The sequence below is a fragment of the Electrophorus electricus genome, chromosome 17, assembly GCF_013358815.1.
Source record: "Electrophorus electricus isolate fEleEle1 chromosome 17, fEleEle1.pri, whole genome shotgun sequence".
Lineage (NCBI taxonomy): Eukaryota > Metazoa > Chordata > Actinopteri > Gymnotiformes > Gymnotidae > Electrophorus > Electrophorus electricus.
In genome coordinates this window covers 3586803-3607015 of record NC_049551.1, presented here as the reverse complement: position 1 = coordinate 3607015, position 20213 = coordinate 3586803, and the positions used below count along the sequence as shown (strand labels likewise).

Below are 20213 nucleotides of genomic sequence, written 5' to 3'. Positions count from 1 at the left end.
TAGTGTTGTATATGAATACTGAGAGTAGGGATGAAAGACTGCATGACACTTTCACAAAGTAAACACTGTCATAATAAAAACAAATACTAATTGTATAAATCATTAGCTGTTCTCTGACATGGCAGTAGTCAGAAACAACCTCCCAATGAAAGCTAAAGTAAAGGGGGCTGAAATGAACTGTAGAGATAGACGAGTCCAACAGGTGTCTGTAGTCACGTAAATGAAATAATTGTTCCATGGTTTTGTGGTTCTCTTGATTTCTGATACAAATATCAATTTATTATTAAGATGTTTAAAAACTTAACAAAAAGCAATTTGAGGTTGTGCAGTGCTCAATTTGTGGTAGGACGTGCAGCACTAGAAAACATTATTGTGGACTCTCTGCAGCCACTTAGAGGTTTTACTATGTAGAATACTTGATACCATTTAACCTTTTTTTTTTTGTTGCAATTGCAGGTAATGAAAATACAGCCAGAACATTCAATGAAGACTCTGTTTTGGGCACAGGTAATGGAGAAAAGCAACAGGTAGAACTAATCTCTAATACCAGAGGCTGATTATAATAAGGGTATCTATGTGAGAGAAGAGGCCATATTTGAGGGGATTTATGCACACAAATCACATTTAGGGGCTTGTGGGTGTGTGCACTCAACACATACTGTGGTTACAGCATGATGAAATTAAATAAGTGTAAAGGATCTGTGTACCAAAGCTGTGAAATGGCATGTGGTACTGAACAAGAACCAAATAAGTGTGCTGACATCATTTGATGAATAATTTCATCATTGACTCATTGACATTAAAACTGACAGTGCAATTGATATAAACTAAATATATACTAAGTATATATATATATTCAAAATTGTACTAAAGTACACAGAGAAACAGAATGTTTTGGACAGAGGTCCTTTATCAGCTGTGCAAGCAAACTGCTAAGTAAATAATGACACTGAATAAACTGATGAACTGTAAGATGAGCATCATGTTCATAGCACTGTAAAATAATGATTGTCTGACATTTATTGTTTCTTTCATTATGTGGAATTTCATCAAAATCAAATGTGTAATAAAGTGTAGATATCAAACATAAAAACAAAAAAACAAGTAATGAAATGGTGATTTCACATGAATGTACCCTAATCGCATATGCACTCTTCCAGATGACAGTACATTCATTAATACATCGACACATGCTTAAAGATGGTTTTATAATGTAAATATATATGTATGCATGCGTACGTGTGTGAATTAATAAACTTCATTTTGTCAGCTTTCATGGCAATGCCAAATTACATCTTTGTGTTCTTTTGAAGGAAATGTTTTTTAGTTCAGTGTGGGTATGTAGCACGTGGTGGCCCGAGTGCCGAAGGGCAGGACGCACAGACTTCAGCGACGTGGACGAACATTTATTTACACAGAACGATAACGGCACTAACAAGTATTACACACGAAGAACATGAACATGTAACGGTTAACATTAAACACGCACAATAAACACGCAAACGTTTAACGACGACGAAAAGACCATTAGCACGTTACATCAACAATGACCAACAATCCCGCACACTACGACGAGCGTTTGAATACAGACAGGACGCGGTGCAGGTGCGTGCAGGCGTGGCCGCAAACCAGGACTCTCCCTCTGCACGTGGCGGGCCAAACCACGTGCCTCGCGGGAGGCCAGCGTTCCGTGACAGGGTAGAAATGTGATGAAAGGAATCATTGTGTAAAATACAGTGTTTTCAAGTGCTGCCAGGTCCTATCAGGTCATCATACTTGCAGCTTTTAAAAATAATTATGACCAAAATATCGATCAAGAATGAAATGATCAGGAGTACAAGACCAGTAAATAATTATGAAAAATAGGTAGGCCAGGGGGAAGAGGATTCGGGAGTATTGAGGCAATCATGTGCTGTTGCTTATTATGAAGCTGATGTTGTGATGAACAGAGCGTTTCCGGCAGAGCCTCTGCGGATAAGTTTCTGTGTGGGGCTGCCTGCGGTGTGCTGGGTCTGATTGAGAACTCTGGGAAAGGTGGGAGGACTATCTAGTTGTCATGGAAACAACTGTTATATCTCAGGGCCTGGGTTGCATCACAAGATATGGGCATCTGTTATAAGAAAGACATAATAACATGATTTTAATTTCTGGGGTATTTTTTTAAAACATTTTGTGTTCATGTCATCAAAATAATATGTGTTTATTTAAAATTAATTTTAAAAGTTTTTTTTTCTGAAAGTAATAACTAAAAAACAGTAGATGGAGACATTGAGTTTATTATAGCATCACCAAACAATACAGATACAGATTGCACATGGTTGGCCAGAAACAGAAAAACCTTAATATCAAAATGGGGGTGGGGGGTTTGTGAGCCTAGAAGCTCAGGAGACCAGGATTTTAAAAATGAAGAAATTAACAGTAGCATACTCAATGACAGGAAGACACAGAGGACACAAGTAAATGCCCACAGCCTTCACATAGGAGACCTGGTGCATGGATGCCGAAACCCCCGTGATTATGGTGGACATAGTCAGCACAGTACCTGCACAGGGAAAGGGACAGTTTAAAACACATCCGTACACTGGAGCCTAGGAGGTATAAATTTGGCATTTTGGGAAAAAATATAAAACGAAAGATTTTCACATAAAATAAAGAAGAGTCCTGTAGATAGTGTGCGAAAAACATCCACAGGTGAGGTGCTACCATGCACAGTGAGCAGTCAGGTTTTAAAGAGCAGAAGCAGACCAGTGCCAGAGGACAGGAGTGTTCAAACTGTGGGTGTAAGAGTACTGAAGTGATGGTGGAGTCATAAAGGGCAGGTCCTTGGGGCGCTGCAAATGGAAGCAGATGTAGTTTGCACTTAGCCAGGAATGAAGCCGCTATCCAACATAACCAATGACGTACAGGTGTCATTCTGAGCAGTCGCGGTGTGTGTGTGTGCTGTGTGTGTGTGTGTGTGTGTGTGTGTGTGTGTGTGTGTGTGTGTGCTTGCTGACCCTACCAGCTGAATTTTAAATGAGTTGCAGTTTATTTTTTTATTTCCAAAAATGCCAATAAAGAGGAAACTTCACTAATATAAACATGAGGTTATGAAATAAAACCCAAGGACTTCTTTTAGCCAGAGACTTGATATAAGGTTAAAAAGAGAGAGAATAATCAAGATTGCGCCAAATATTAAAACACTACCATTAAGATCAGGAGCAATTTCGAAAATTCTAGAAAGTAATTTTGAAACCATCAAGCCACTTTGGTTTTTAAAGTATTTACTTTAAGTAGATCCATGATTTTAAATTATAGATACTTGCAGTTTATCAGGTCAGAGCATGTGGTGGATCTAGCACTAATATACATCGCAATGGAAGTGTCTTCCCAAGAATTTATACATCATAAATATGATGAGTGTCATCTGCATAACACACAGTCATGGTTGTGCCCTACCTGTTTTTATTGATGTGACATTGTGATCATTTCCTCAACCTTATTGTATCAAATCTGATGTGAATACTGATTCAATTGTCAAGAGGAGACTCCCTTGTCCATTAGGAGACAGCTGGCCCTGTAGGAGAATAAACCCACTCCAAGTGTTTCATTCTGTCAGCTATTAAAACTAATAAACATTGACAATAGTCATTTAAAATAATTTTTATGGCTACTCACTGTACTCTTGCATTGACCCAGGGATGTAGATTTGATAACTACTTTATCTGGGAGTTTTAAAGTTGTGTATATGGACTGAGTAAGCTTCAGAGAAATTGCACTCTTTGGGATCAATAACGACTATTGATAGGAATATTATTTTTCAAAATATATACATTACACACAACACAGGACACAGGTGTTATGAGCTGCTGTACACTTGATCTGTAGCACGTCCTAGCCAACTTATTAGAAAAAACCTTTCCAGTGCCTACACTGACAGGCTAATTCATTAGGTGCACCTCTCTTAAGGGTGAATTTTAGAAGTGTTTATAAGTTTACAGTTACAAACCACAGCCCATCTGTTGGCATATTCCGATTATCAGATGGCCAGCTTTCTGACCACAGGAACGCTGCTGATCAGACTGCCGCTGTGTGAAAGGTGAAGCAGAGGTGTGCTAGTTGGGGCTAAACTTGCACACTTTTCAGACCCAGTAGCATTGTTGGAGCTTTTGTACCGAGTTGAATATTGTCTGTCTGCAAACCAAAAGTGGTGAGAAACTGATCATTGCTAAAGGGCTAGAAGACGTCTAACACATTATCCCTATAAACTAAAGATATATGTAATTATGTGTGGAAACAGATGGGCCATGGACTCTAATTGAAAGTCTGCAATGAAAATTAATTTCATAAGGTGGTAGGTATAAATTACGATACATGTGAGAAAAAAGCTAAAAGCAAACAAAATTCTGACCCAGAGGTGCAAAATGCAAAATGTTTATCACACACAGGCTCTCAGTCATATGAACATAATGGTAAAGTACACACAGGTTCTCAGTCATAGTCAAAGATGGTAAAGTACACACATTTATGTGTACAGTACAAATGTCAAATGTCTTCACAGTCTCACTCAATTCTTCAAAGCACTTAAAAATAGGAATCAAGGTTCACACCAAAACTCCCACGTTTAAACAAACAAAATGAAAGAGAGGACCAAAGCTTGTCCATTCCTCACATGACTCTCTCCTCACAGTGGGTGTGTAAAGGGACAACCTACAACAGAACAAAATTGAAAGTACATGTACACTGTGTGCACGTTATTAGGCAAATTGTATTTTTGAGGATTAATTTTATTATTGAACAACTACAGTGCTCTCAGTCAATCCAGAAATGTTAATACAGCTGAGACCTGAATATTTAAGAAAGTAAAAGTGAGGCTTTGGCTTTCTTAGGAGAATATCTATGTGTGTATAATTATTGGGCAACTATTAGTGTGCAGAATTATTATGCAACTAAATGAAAAATGGAAATTTTCCCATCTGACTTGTTTATTTTTGTCTGTTAAAGTGATAAAAATAAACAAACAATCAACAAAAGATTTCTGACATTAAAAAAATAAAAATAAAAATCAGTGACCAATATAGCCACAATTCTTTTCAATAACAGTCATAAGCCTTCCATTCATGTTGTCTTTCAGTTTCTTAATCTGTTGACAATCAACATTTGTGCAACAGCAACTACGGCCTCCCAGACACTGTTCACAGAGCTGTACAGTTTTGCTTCACCATAAATCTCCCGTTTAAGAAGGGCCCACAAGTTCTCAATAGGGTTTAGGTCATCTGAGGAAGGGGGCATTATTCTTATTTCATTACTCTTTAATCTTTAAAGCCTTTGCCGGCTAGCCATGCAGTGGAGTAGTTCGATGCACGCGATGGAGCATCGTCCTGCATAAAAATCAGGGTCTTCTTGAAAGATGCAGACTTTTCCTGTATCACTGCTGGAGGAAAGTGTCTTCTAAAAACTGGCAGTAGGTTTGGGAGTTGATTTTGAGTCCATCTTCAACCCGAAAAGGTCCAACTAGCTCATCTTTAATAATACCAGCCCATAGCAGTGCCCCACCTCCACCTTGCTGGTGTCTGAGTCGAAGTGGAGCTCTGTAGCTGATCCAGTCCATCCATCAGGCCCATCCATCTGTTCCGTCAAGACTCACTCTGATCTCATTGCTTCATAAAACCTTTGAAAAACCACTAGCAGGAGCATTCCACTGCGAATTATACTGTGTATGACTATGTATGTGACAAATAAACCAAACTTGAACTTGAACTTGAACATTATCATATAAAAACATCTAATCCAATGTAGAATCATATGCTTCTGTTAGTGGAAGATTTCTGACACACACAAATGTCTGTTAAATAGCTTTAAAAAGGGCTTGCCAAAGCAGAGCATGTGTCTAGATGCTGCTAGACTGTACCTGACACTGTAGAGTATGTTGTCATCTGGATATACTCTCAGCATCATGGTCGCTGTGGTGGTGTCATGAATAAAAGAGCATTTAGAAGGAACAAAAGACGTCAGGCACCCAGATCTTTTTCACGAGTCGTGAGTCAAACGTTCTGTTCTTATTGTTACCGGATGGTAAGGCCAGCCTGTCATCCTGCCAGTAGTGTCTCAGATAAAGGGTTATGGTGAAGTCCTACACACACACACACACACACACACACACACACACACAATAATATGCAACTAAGTAGATATGTTGCACAAACGAATGAGTAATAAGGTGAGATGTGCACTGCAGTTCTGGTAAAGGTCATGAAAAATGTTATTTACCAGCCTGAAAAAATATCACAGAAATGTAACTTTTAAAAAATGATTTAAAAAAAATGTGACGATTTGTGGCTATTCTACTTATTCTACTAAACATTTGTGTTTGATGATGGCAGTGGCTTTTGTTCAGGTAAGGTCTCCAAACAGCTTGAAGTTGCCTCCAGCAGTAATTTTGGAGACCTGGTTAGTCCAGGACATAAGCAATTTATCTAATAATTTTGTGTTCTGAACTATCCTGCTTACTTACCATTCAAAGCAAAACAGATTTGTTCCTCTATGTTCAAAACAGTAATGAAATCACTCAGCAATCCTAATTTGTACAATACATTTTACTGGCTTTCTATTTCTACATGTGTACCACAGTAGATAACAGATGGATTAGTCATATCTTGACTAAAGATTATGCACTTATAAAGTGAATGTTCACATAGTTTACACATCATTTTAATCGCAGTAGTCACTCACCATATTGACCTCAGAGACACTGTTGATACTTACCACATGCACATCAGTGCCTACTGTAATAGCTGATTCTAGAAACTAACACATACATGTGAGCTTATATTTAACATACTTCCAACATCAGAACCATGTTTAAAGGAGTATTTGGGCATTTTTTACCAATGATATTTATTCATATTATCAAGCAGTAATCATACTGACACCTAGTGGCCTGAGATTCTATGCCAAACCTGTTTTAACCATAGCCACCCACATGAAGGGGAACCTGCTCTCTGGACCATAAACTGATGCATTCAGGGATTACGAAGCAATTTGATTCTTCATATCATGTGAGCTGCATTTTTCTGCTGCTTGGTGGTGGTAAAAAAGACTTAAGACTCTGCATCCAAAACCATTATGCACTAGATAGGTTATTAATATATGCTGCTATGTACAACAGGTGGCAGTTAGTACCGAAAATGAAAATTCTCGAATCATGAGGCAAATTTTCACATTGCTTATTGCTCTCAGAAAAATTTGTGTCATGCATAATGCAGGCAAAGTGTAATTTTGAAGACTGAAGTAGTGACCTTGGGGTTTAAGGAAGCTGTTTTGAAAATGTGAATACATTTACTTTACAGTGAGTATTACATTTTTTAAACATCAAATTGAGAATGACTATGGTTACGCATGAACAGACAGCTTAATTATTTCATAAAACGAAAAAGATAATGACCCTAAAGAGTAGCTCTAATTTCAAGGTGCTTAGTGTACAGACACAGGCTTGCCTCACAGCAACATGGTGCTATTTGCTTTCCCTGACTATGTTTTGTTTTGCGTATCATTCTCTTTTATTGGCTAACCTGTCTGCCAATGAGAGATCAGCAGTAGAAGACATGAAGAAATGAATCTTTTCTCAGAGGAGACCCACACTGTGTTATAAGTAGCATTAATTGTTTGGGCCTTTGTATAGACAGAGGCTGTCTACAGTAATCCTTTTGTTGTGGTTACTGCTGTACTGTGTACTCTCTTGCAGATGGGGAGATGCACAGAGACATCTCCATCTCCCCTTAAGGACTAAATTCATGACAAGACACAAACCAATCATCCAATTTTAAGTACATCTCACAACATCTTTACTTTGTAAAAGCAATGGTACACTAGACCAAGTTCACTAAGATAAATCCTCTACTGTTATTTTATTCACTGCACAGGGACTAAGTGCTTACAATCCATCTTTTAGCTGATTACTGAGAAAACCAACCTGAACACTGTTTCTGTCTTTCTCATCTGGACAGTGGTATGATGCATATCTATATCTAACACTCACTCTGGAATTAGTCACATAGTCAGGTTAACATGCATATAATCCTGCCAGTTGCTTTTCATTCTAACAGAAATATTAAATACATTTTATTTATTTTTTGTTTATTTTGTAAGTATATTCACTAGTTAAGAACTTTTCACAGTCTTCTCACTATCTTTTCACAGACATCCAAATTTTTCTACATCTTTTGCTTCTTGGTAGATTCTGTTTGCATACACTCAAACTTTTGTAGGCACACTTCATAGACACTACATAGATGTTGCTAATATACAATCAAACAGTCAAAATCACACACTGCATTGCATATAATCTAAAAAGAAGTAAAAATGACAGAAAACCAATAATCCTAGCATGCAAGATTATTGACTGAACCCAAATGTTGCGTTTTCAGTCCGACTTTTGGTCTGTAACCTTATGTTTTCTGTGTAGCTGTATTTGTTCTGTGTTCTTAGAGGCAGCTCAGGTTATATTCCAAATCACTGTACATAAAGACCACAATATGCACACTGTCATCTGTTTATTACTCCTGCAGTTCTAATGTTCAAGATACCCTGGAAGATCAGGTTACACTATCAACCTTTAGTGTGATAATTACCATTATCTGATACAGGGTTTCTTTCATAGTGGCTGGAGTCAAACCCTTATCCTGAATGAGCAGTAAACCACAATGACTGTCCCGTGGGAAACTGTGCCATCTGTACCTGCCGATGATCCACATAAAGATCTTAGACACGGCTCTGCTGTTCCTTACATGCTCAGTCCAACACACAGAGTTCACCAAGCAGAAAAGAAAAGACAAGCCAATTTATAAGTAGTTGCATTCACAGTAAACAACCACAAATGGACAGAAACTGAAATGTACAAACTTTCAATTCATTGCAGTACAAACCATATGCCTGTACAATCAGAAACAATGCTAAAGTTTGGATGAATTTTCATCCCAACTGAAATGTCCAAAAAAAGTGTATACCTTTCATAGTATTCCAACAAGCTCAAATGATATCGTCATACTATTTATAATCTCAGAACCAGCTCCCTAGTTACCAATCTTAGTACATTATTCTTTTCTTTATAAAAAATGTTCATGTGCACTGAAGTTTGAGTTAACAGCATATTAAATATTCTCACTTTTTGTATAAATTAATAAAAGTAAAATAATAATAAAATAATTTTAAAAAGTAAATGAAAATACTGATATTACTAAAATTATGAGATTACCATTTTAGCTATAAAAGTGAATATGTGATCTTGTATTAAAGGTTTCATTGCTTGTATAACCTCTTTTCTTATAACAGTTAATTACACCAGCTTTAAATACCAACATAATCAAAGTGAACCAGCACCATTCTCACCCTCCGCCTTTGTGCTGTGTGTGTGTGTGTGTGTTGTCCCCAAGATAGGCATCCTTGTGTCTGTGGTGGCTCTCAGTGAGCAGGGAGACGGGCCATAATCAGTACAGGCACAACACTCTCAGCACCTGTCGTGACAGGTTCATGAATAAGGCTGGAGCTCCAGAGACTCTGGGGAGAAGAGAGGATGTGGCTCCCTGGTCTTGGAGGATCTGGTGTGGAATGAGTGTCGGGCTAATGCTTCCCTGATCCAGTGATCCCTTCCATCTCTATTATTCATCATTTCTTGCCATACACACTCAACTCAGTGTCGTCAAACCCCATTGGCTGATCACGTTGATGGCTTGGCAATCCTGACATTCAAAATCCTCTGGTTGGATTTTGGAAAGAGGTTATATTTCCATATTCCACTGTACATGAGTTTGTGTGTGTGCGTGCGTGTGTGTGTGTGTGTGTGTGTGTGTGTGTGTGTGTGTGTGTGTGTGTGTGTGTGTGTGTGCGTATTTGACTGGAAGCTCCTCGTGAAACAATGGTGTGGTTTTCTGAAATGTCATCCTCCCCCTCCCCATGATTAAAACCAAATATCAATTTATTCCTATAACAACAAAAGAGTGATGTTAATTCCACTCTAATCTTCTTAGGTGTAGCTGCTGAAATCAGGAAGAAACAGGGTGCAATGAGATATGTTTCTAATCTTGAATGTGGCTGAATAAAGAAAAAACACCATAAAGTATAACACTATATAAAGAAAAATCTTATTTTCTTATGTAATGCTGAATACTAGCTGGAGTTTGACAGTAATGGTTTATGGTTTTAACATTACTCTCAAGAGAAGAAGATACACAGAACATAAGCATGTTACTATTACTGTTTTGATGAACATCTTTAATAATGTCATATACTCCTTGCTTTGCTTGATTGTTGATGTCACTTAACATAACTGAATGGCTTCATTGAGCTCATTTATACTATTCCTTCACAGTCAAACAGAGTATAATGACCCTTTATCCATCTGATCATTATATTAACCTTATATATCATAAACCCTAGCCCTTCATTTCATAAACTCTTACATCATTCTGCATTGTTCCAACCCTCTTACTTCTAATCTCAAAACACCGTCAATATGCTGCACAGTCTAGGTGGCTTGAGTTGTTCACTTTTGACTAGGTGCTTCAGACCTCAAATGTATAATCTCTCTGATATAAAATATAAACAAGCATGTCTATTTTATTTTTTACATTTTATTTACTTACATTTCTTCAATCTCGATTTTACCCAAAATCCATCTGGTCTTCTGCCATTATTAAGAATTAAAAATTAGCTTTCATCTGATGCTAGGTACCACGTCATTGTTTAGAAGGTCTGTCCATTTAATTTCTAATTTAGTATGAAATAAGACTTAGTCCTGATTAAAGCATAAAGCCTCTAAAGCTCTGGGCCGACTTGCAAGCTGCTTGGCTGGACTTATATACATCTCTCCATTCCTGGTTTTTCCTCTCATCTGTTGCCATTTGTAATTCCTCCCCCAGACCTGTTCTTAGCTACACTCAGATCACCAGGATGATCCAGGACTCAGGATATTTATTATGGTACTGTAAGTATTAGAACATCAGTGAAGACACACAGGAAAAAAAAAACTCATATTCATGTTGTCCTTTTAACATACAATAACAGTAAGAGTAATATTAATGTGTTCTGCACAGAAAATTAAACAAAGTTTACAGGATAAAGTATATTAATGAAATAGTTGTGAGAAAGGTTTGCATGTCTTATTTTGTTTCTGTAATGATAATATGCAGTTTTAGAGATGTAGAACTCAAATGATAATTCAGCATCAAGGATTGCACCAAGTTTTTAGAATAATCATCAAGCACTAGAATAAAACTCACAAGCATATTTCAAGCAAATTTACAAAGTGAAAACATAAAGACATGACACATTGTCTTTTTTTGGATGATTCTGTGCCAAATTAGGCATGTTTGGACAAATTGTTTGGCATGATGAGACACTGAATGACAGTGCAGGAAGGAAAGACATGAAAGGTGGAGAAATGTAACCAGCTGCTGCCACTCTGGAAGCTGCTGGGCTACAGATGCTCCCAAAAACCCAAGAACTGTACCCATGAACCCAAGAACTGTACCCACGAACCCAAGAAGTATACCCACAAACCAAGGAACTGTACCCAAGAACCCAAGAACTGTACCCATGAACCCAGGAAGTGCACCTGGGAGCAGAAAGAGGGAGTTATAAAATTTATGGACAGAGTAGAAGACTAAGAGACACTGGAGGTACAGTGACAGAGAGGGAATAGCAGTTGGAAAAAGTAAAGAATCAATATTAAAAGTGTGACAGGCAAAACAGTAATCTCAATCCAGTGACATGCTCCTCTAATCTAGGATTAGAGTCTGATTGAAGATAGAGATAAGTGCTGCCATCTCAGGGACGTATGTACATGCCTTTGAGTGCAAAAGTGTCCATGGCAAAATGTATATAATTGTGAAAGAAACCTCATTTTAACAACCTTTAACAAACTGATTTTGTGATCGAGGTGACTAATGAGGTGAAATCTAAGATTAACCTGAAACCATACATGAGTGGAGATTTACATCTTACCTCGAAACCTCATCTTACACACCTGATCATGCTTAATAATACCTTTTCAAAACTAACTGGTTGGATCAGGTTTTAGCTATAGGCAGGAACTGAATTCTAGAGGTAAGCAAATCTCAAGAAAAAGGATTAGAGAATAGCGTCATGCATGCACACACAAACACACACTCGCGCGCGCACACACACGGCCTCCTGTGGTCATCTGCACTCTTCTAAAATTGCACACACACAATTGTACAAGTACAATGAAGTTTGTTCTGCAACTTCCATTTTCATTTTGTAGTCACCTCACAAAAAAGTCACAAAACACAGTAGTTGGGACAGAGGCCAAGCCCTATTTGATAGTAATCTTAGTATGGTGTGCGACAAACATGTGACCCATTAAGACCTTAATACAGACAGAATAAAAACAGAATAAATGGAAGAAAACAGCATGCACATATTGGATTGGCGGTGCTCCTAACACTAACCAACAAATGGCTTTTGTGCACTATACTCCCTCTTACATATCAAAAGGAGAAAAATAAAAGTAAATAAAATTACCTCATGCTTCACAAATTCTGTCTTTGACTTGTAAACACATGAGAAGAAAATCATAATAATAATAATAGCATGATATGAGGTGCAAATGGTTGGCGAGCATCTTATCAGAAGCTTAGTAGCAGGAGCAGGCAAAGTGTATCTCGACAGTTCTGTGACCATGAGCTGATCCTTGCTGGTGTATACAGGATAAAAGACTATGAGTGTGTGGAGTGTGTGTGAAGTGATTCAGCATAATGATTCCTCTGGGGAAAAAGCTGTTCCTGAGTCTTGGGATGTGGCATAAACCGTCCTGTAGAAACAGAAGATGGCAGTGGTGAGTGAGGTCTTTACAGATTCTGTTAGCTTTCCTCGCAATAACATGACTTGTAAATTCCATGCAATGCTTCGAACTTCGATGCACTGCTGGTGAGCCTCTGCGGAGCTTTAATTTCTAGTGAGGTGCTACTGGCAGACACACCACAATGCAGCATGCTAGTGTACTCTCTGTGGTTCATCTGTCAAAGTTCATCAGCAGCAGTTGGGCTAGTTTGGCTTTTATGATTGTCCTGGGGCAGCTCTGCCACCACCATGTCTTTCTCACTAGGAGGTAGTGGTAGAATCCATGAAGAGCCCTCAGGACACCCAGTTGGTCACTTTCTCCACCATATCTGCAATATGGAAGACTTGAGCATACTCATCACATAAGACTTTCTGACATTAATGTTGAGTTTTATGGTGTAAGACCACAGAGTGATAAACACCACTTTAAAGTTCTGCACCTCCTCAATGTAAGCCATTTTGTCATTGCCTGAGATCAGTCTTATCACTATTGTCATCTGCAAATGTAGTGATGATGTTTGAAGCATGTGCAGTTACACAGTCATGGGTGGAGAGAGTAAAAGACATGGCTTAGGACACATCCCTGTGGAGTTCCAGCATTCAGTGATAAAGTGCAGAATAGCTGAAGCTGAACCAGCTAAAGGCATTCAGACATAAAGTCAAGATTCAGGTCACATAGAGATTAGCTAATGCATGCCCAGCGCATGTAGTTTTATGACTAACATACAGGGGATTATGGAGTTAGATACAGAGATATAGTCCACAAATAGCATACTAACATATGTGCCCTGGCTTGCCCAGTGAATTAGAGCAGTGAAAACACCACGCTTCAAGTTTTATGGAAGACAAGTACCGAGCCTATTCTTCAAATGCAGACAGAAGCCTTATCAATTTGTGGAATATTTAGAATGATCATTGAACTTGCATCTGTTGAGTAACAGAACTCCAGCATGTATAGTTTGATATTATTTGTTATTGCACTTATCGTTGTCTGACATAGAACTTATACATATTTTGCACTTCTAGGTATCAGCAGTGATTCCTGTATTTCAACAGTATTTAGTTCAATGGTATCTGAACTCTAACCTACTGTACTGACAAGGATACATTCTCTGAGTAAATGACAAAGCACTATTGTAAGTTGCTCTGGATAAGAGTGTCTGCTAAATGCCAAAAATGTAAATGTAAATGTTGCTTTAGTCAAATTAGTCCCTGTAATGCCTGCAGTGCATAGCATGTTGAGCCATTTCTTCTCTTGAAGAGGACCACCTGGCCTTAGGCAGATAGCAATAAATATGTCTACTTTCTTTACTGGTGCGTTCCTTAAGCAGTTTCAGGGTGCAACCTCAGACAAGCCACTGCTTGTAGACATAAACCCCATAAAACACCCTACAGGATTCCAGGAAAAAGAAAACACCATACAGCATTCCAGGAAGAAAAAGAAAACAATAGGCAAAATAACCCTTCCATCACTTCTCCTGCCAATGCCTGCTTGGGAACATTAGGAATAAAAAATGACATTAGATAGACTCTGCTTGACTCAGAAACAAAAGTCTTTTCATGACTGTAGTTTTGTTTATTTACTAGCAGAGTAACTCTACTAGTTTCCTACTGATTTTGAACAAAGCACACAGCATAGCTCTCTCCTTAGTAATGAAACCAAAGTGCTCACTTCACACAGACCAAAAGTGTTCCCAGAATAGTTATAAAGGTACTCATATCATTGTATTTTTCAGAATAAGTGTGAGATGGAGAAGAAAGAGGGCAAAGCAAGAGGACATGGTGAATGATAACGCATTATGCACCACAGGTTGGTGATCTTCAAATAGAGAGTGTTGACCCGCACCCTTTCTCGCTCATTCAAGCACACCCGTGTCAGATCCTCCCAGTCACTGGTTTCTGCTCTCCTTTAACCTCTTACACACATAACCCTTTGTGAATGAATGCTTGTTCTGTTTGTTTTGTCTGCTGGAGATACTCCCAGGTGAATTTGGGACTTCCAAAAGAGGGGCATTACCCACCTACTACTCAGTTTACTTTGGAAAAGGAGTCTGATTACATCCTTTCGAGGAAACAGTTTTGAATAGTTTCTTGTCTTTTGCCTTTCTTTCCCCTCTGTTTCCCTCTTTCTCTTTCTCTCTCATTGCATATGCAGCTACATGAGCTTTTGAACCAAAGGGAGTATGTCGTACGCGCTCATTGGAACTTGTGCTTTTTTAACAATTCTTTTCTTTGTTCAAAGTAAAGTTCCAGGTAAGCTTACACTCATCTCTTTTTACAATGTGCATTTATTTTCAAGCTCAAAGGGTGATTTACCTTTACCATGCTGTAAACTGTTAATGTCAGGCAATGAATTGCATTTCTTAGTAAGTATTTATCTCCGTTTATAGTTTTGTGCATGAATCACATAGACGGTGATTTAGCTGTTGTTTGTTTGTGCTCTGGCAAACCTTTCCTTTGCTGTTCACCCATGCCTCCTTGGATGTAAATAGGGCAGTGATCATAACACTATAGCAAAGATTACAATCACTGATGTGTATCTGAAAAGAAAACAGGGCCAATGAAACTGATATAACCAAATTACTATTACTGTAACAAAAGTTAAAATTAACTATAGCAAAGTTTAAAATGAAGGACATCAAAGTTACTATTTATATATAAAAATGTTTAGCTATAAGCATCATTTGGCTATTTAGGGCTACATGTGCTTCTACCAGTACTTCAGGGTTGAAGTTGAAGATTGAAAAAAAAAACAGTCTTGCGCAGGGGCAGACATCTGGGAACCATATGTTGTAATTATTCAACAAAAGAGTTCTGCTCCTTTTTTCCTTTCCAGTTATAATGAACACATTTACACAGACCTGGGAGCTAAGCATTAGTGACATTGTATTGATATTTCCTATTTTAGAATACATTCCTCAGAAATCAATGTCAAACATTTTAACTACTTCAAACACATCCATCAGTGGATTTGAAATTCTCCCTTCTGTTAGATCAGCTAGATGAGTCTTGATATACACACTGTTAGAAGTTTTAGAAATTCTATGTGAACCACTCGTATGGCTAGTGGATATGTGGATAAGGATGTATTCCTTTAAGATGAGGAAATTGAGATGATTTGCATGGAAATTCTAGCAAAGCCAGAATAACCAAGGGTTGGAAAATATCATTTTAGAACACCACTGTGTAAAATAGTTTTTATAGTTTGTTTTATATTCCAGATGCAGAAGCTGAGCTAACTTTACTAAGACCTGGATAGACCAGGAAATCACATAACGGCTTTATGCAGAGTGGAAAGATGAAAGAGTTTTCACTGAGGAGTCACACGTTCACTCTATCCAGACACCAGCCAACAGACAGGCTCAAAAATTGAACCTCAACATGCCAACTACAACAATACAGTGTAGGCAGTTTTACTGTACAATAGTGGACCATGAGCCTGACACAGGCTACACACAGTATAACCAGCAACTCGTGTTAACAAAATTTTTAAAAAGAAAGAAAAAGAAAAGCGCAGCATCCATATTAAAGCATTTGGCACTGGTGCCCTAATGATTAAAACACACCCCAGTTCACCAGTGTAACTGTATACATTTTGTACTCCTCACATACAGTATTTTAAGGGCCTTCTCATTTCATATGCATGTTGTAAGTGACTTACAAAAGTGCTTTGCAGTCTTTATTAAATACATATGCTCAAGTGAACATAGGTCAGTGTCAATAATACTATTAGGCTAGTGCTCTGGCTAGAGTGGAAAAGAAGACAGTAAATGCTTTTAAGTGCATATATAATGTGCTTTTTTACATGTTTAGTGACTCAGTGAAAAGCTGAATCTTCAGTCTTCATTTGACAGAAAGTGTCTCAGCTGTACAGACAGACAGGGGAAGTTCATCCCACCACCTGGGTGCCAGGACATAAGAGTCGCCACTGCAGATCTTCAATGTGTCTGAGCACTGATGGTTCAAGTTGAGCCATGCTAGAGCCTCTACGGCAGCAAGGTGCAGAATGGGGTTAGCCCTCAATTGATCAAGTTGTATTCAGTCAGGATTGCAAGTTGCCAGATAAATGTTAATGGCCAGATATGGTTGTGTACCTTGTCAGCTGGAGTGATTCTGAGGTCTTGACTTGGGAAGACATCTCCAGTGAGATATAGCACTTCAGTCTGGCTGATATTTAGCTTCAAATGATGAGCCACCATCCATGAAGAGATATATGATAGGCATGCCAAAACCTACACATCTTAATTATTGAATCAATTATTTAGTCAAATATTTATTTAAATATACAAAACTAACTGCAATTTGATTCTGGTGTTCATTAAAATACTCTATAACTGATAATGAATTCGGAACTATAAGTTAGACAATTAGACAATAATTTATGTGCCTCTTTTCTTTAATTTTCCCTTAGATGTCCATGTTACCTGCATCTACTCTGAAGATTGCATTTTGCCTTGTTCCTTCACTTCCACTGCTGCTGATGAGGTTGTTATTCAGTGGTACCAGCAGGGGGCGCTGATATACAGTTTCCAGAATGGTGAAGATGAACCTGACGACAGCAGCATGTCATTGTTTACTGATGAGGTATCTCATGGCAATGCTTCCCTGCTTTTGGAGGACAGTAATATCAGGAGCAGGGGGCGCTATAAATGTGTGGTCAACACCACTATGACTGTTCAGGAGTCCTTTGTCATAGTCAAGGTTGAAGGTTAGTTTTGAATATACTGACAGAAATCCCAGCAGAATTATTGTAAAATTTCTGGAATAACATCATATTTTTTGCTACTTGAAAGGAGAAGTTAAATACATAGACTGAACTCTAAGCCTCATTAATCAGCAATTCATGGAAACATGGAGTACATATAGAAAAATGAGACTGTAATGTTTTAGAAACAATTCTAAATTTCTATCCCATGCCCAGTTCTTATAAATGGATAACTGAGATGTTGTCAGATGATGTCAGATGGGGCATGCATTTGTGAAACCTTTGCTGTAAAATCTTCCACGCCATGTTTGTTCCAGCCCTCCTCAGCAAAATCAGCATTGAAGCCAGCTCGTCCGAGTATGTTCAGTGCTCATCATATGGTGTGTACCCTGCTCCTCTGCTAATGTGGTCTACAGAGCCCAGCTTCCCTCCTGGGATTCTGCAGCCTTCCACCAAAATTACTCCAGATTCAAATGGCCTGTATAGCATACAGAGTACAGTGAAGAAAGTGACCAAGAGCTCCCATGTCACCTACATCTGTATCATCACCTCTAAATACAGATCACAGGTTTGGACAGCATCACTTCTTCAGACAGGTATGAGTTCATAGCATCCTCCAAGCTTAAGAAGACATTTCAAATACAAATCAGATAACTTCACAGATATGACCCAAAACCGATGGAAGGGCATTCATTCACTATGATGCATTTTCCTACAGCGAGAGCAGTATCCAATCAGGTAGCACTTCACTCTAGCTCAAACAGAAAATACATCATTTCAGATATTACAGCATATTTGAAAGCAAGAAGAATGGTGCAGCATACCTGTGGGTCCCCAAAACATCTACCAACACATAATGACCATTAAATCTGATCAATCCAGTTAGACATGCTCTCCCAATTCTCCCAAACAAGGTTAATTCATTAGGACAATGTTCCTTAAATTAATGAATTCTTCATTATAAGTTAAATCTGCCCTCTAGTGTGTTTGATGGAAAATACAGGTTAATGCAAATATTTTTCTTCTTTTTACCTTTGTTTTACTCACAGAAATGACTGGAAAAGATGGGCAAGACTTGGTCATTCCATGTATGGCTCCAAAGAATTTGAAAAACTTCACTCTCACTTGGACTTTTACAAGAGAGGAGCAACACAAGGAAATTCTTACCTATTACAGCGAAAACAAGAAGATTGTAAACCAATGGGATAAGCATGCAAAACTGGACCAAGACAAGGCCTTGATGGGAGAAGGGTCTCTTTACTTAGATGATCTAGAAGGCTCAAAACAATCTGGAACATATATCTGTATATTCTCAGGTTCTCAGGCCAAGCACACAGTCCAAACCCGTGTCAATATCAGTGCTTCCAGGGTAGTCCCACAAAAAGGTAGGAAAAAGGAGGATGAGATACAGGGCTTCCAAATAATATTATGAGATTTTTGCATATTTTATTGATATGCTGGCTCTCAGATATGTACATATCCAGTTTCGTGGGTGTCTTCCTCTAGAAAATGTGAATCGCAAGCTGTGGATTTTGGCAGTTGTGGTGGCGGTTCTGGCACTCCTCTGTGTCATTCTTTACATGTTCAGAAAATACAGAGGTAAAAATTATTATTTTTGCCACAGAATCGATATACTCTCACAGTTTCACTCACAGCCACATAATATCAATGATTTCTATAATTAATAACAAATTAAGTGAGAATTTAATTAATTATTTTAATTAGTGGTGTAATGTTTTTATCTGTAGGTAAATCTAAACATTCTGACCAAGGTTTCCAAAGAGACACAGAGCTGCAGGCTATGCACAATGGTATCATCTTCAAATGCTCACACATTTGCATGTCATATCTCACAGAGTTTGATTTAAAAGGCATTTTAAATCAAATGACACCTACTTTATTAGTGATTTTAAATTTTTGTCATTGTTGAAGAATTTGTAAAGCATTTAATTTTACAAATATTTGAAGAAGAGAATAAGAACTCTAGGCTCTCTGTCTTTCTTTCTTATAGAGCAAACAGCAGAGGATATACCAGCTGAAAACAGCCCACTATCGGATCACACCAACATAGACTCATAGCTGGGAAAAAGAAAGAGGAATTTAAGAAAAGAAGAATGTGAGAGGACCAACACCCATCATTGAGGGACAGCTATACATCAAAGATATCTTGTGCCATAACATGCTGGGAATACTTGATGCCCAAGACCGAAACTGTAAGGCTCTTACTTTGCGTATGTTGGTAAAATTTGGGAAATTCAGAGTAACTGATTTTATTATTATTGTATTTTTTTAATGTACACTGATGTGTTCTTTTAGCATGATGAAGAATTCAAAGTACTTCTAGTTGCACTAATGATTAGTTAACATGTTAAAATGGAACACTTCACAATATTAAATGGAACTGTTACGTCTACAACAAACTTCAAACTTATTTCTCCCTATGTAATTTGGTGTTAAAATATGAAATTATTACATTTTTGATGCATTTTTTGTAGATGTGTGTCCTAGGCAAGCTCCCACCTGCTGTCTCAGTCTCCCCTGACCTGTGCTAGCCACTAACACATTTTAACAGCTCGATCCTCATTAGCATTCAGATGCACAGGGACTAAATGACAGGGCTAAATCTTAGACAGTCATGCTACTGGAAAACAAAGTTTGGATTTTGGATTAA

General features: G+C 38.0%; 1 protein-coding gene across 1 annotated transcript; it reads left to right on the top strand.

Annotated features, from left to right (window-relative positions):
- Positions 1–16811: 16811 nt before the first annotated feature.
- On the top strand, positions 16812–19621 carry hhla2a.1 (HERV-H LTR-associating 2a, tandem duplicate 1). Its single transcript, XM_035535762.1, has 7 exons — positions 16812–16836; positions 17249–17545; positions 17860–18138; positions 18592–18927; positions 19049–19141; positions 19291–19353; positions 19554–19621. Exons 1-7 carry the CDS (start codon positions 16812–16814, stop codon positions 19619–19621), a joined length of 1161 nt encoding a protein of 386 aa, XP_035391655.1.
- Positions 19622–20213: the final 592 nt, after the last annotated feature.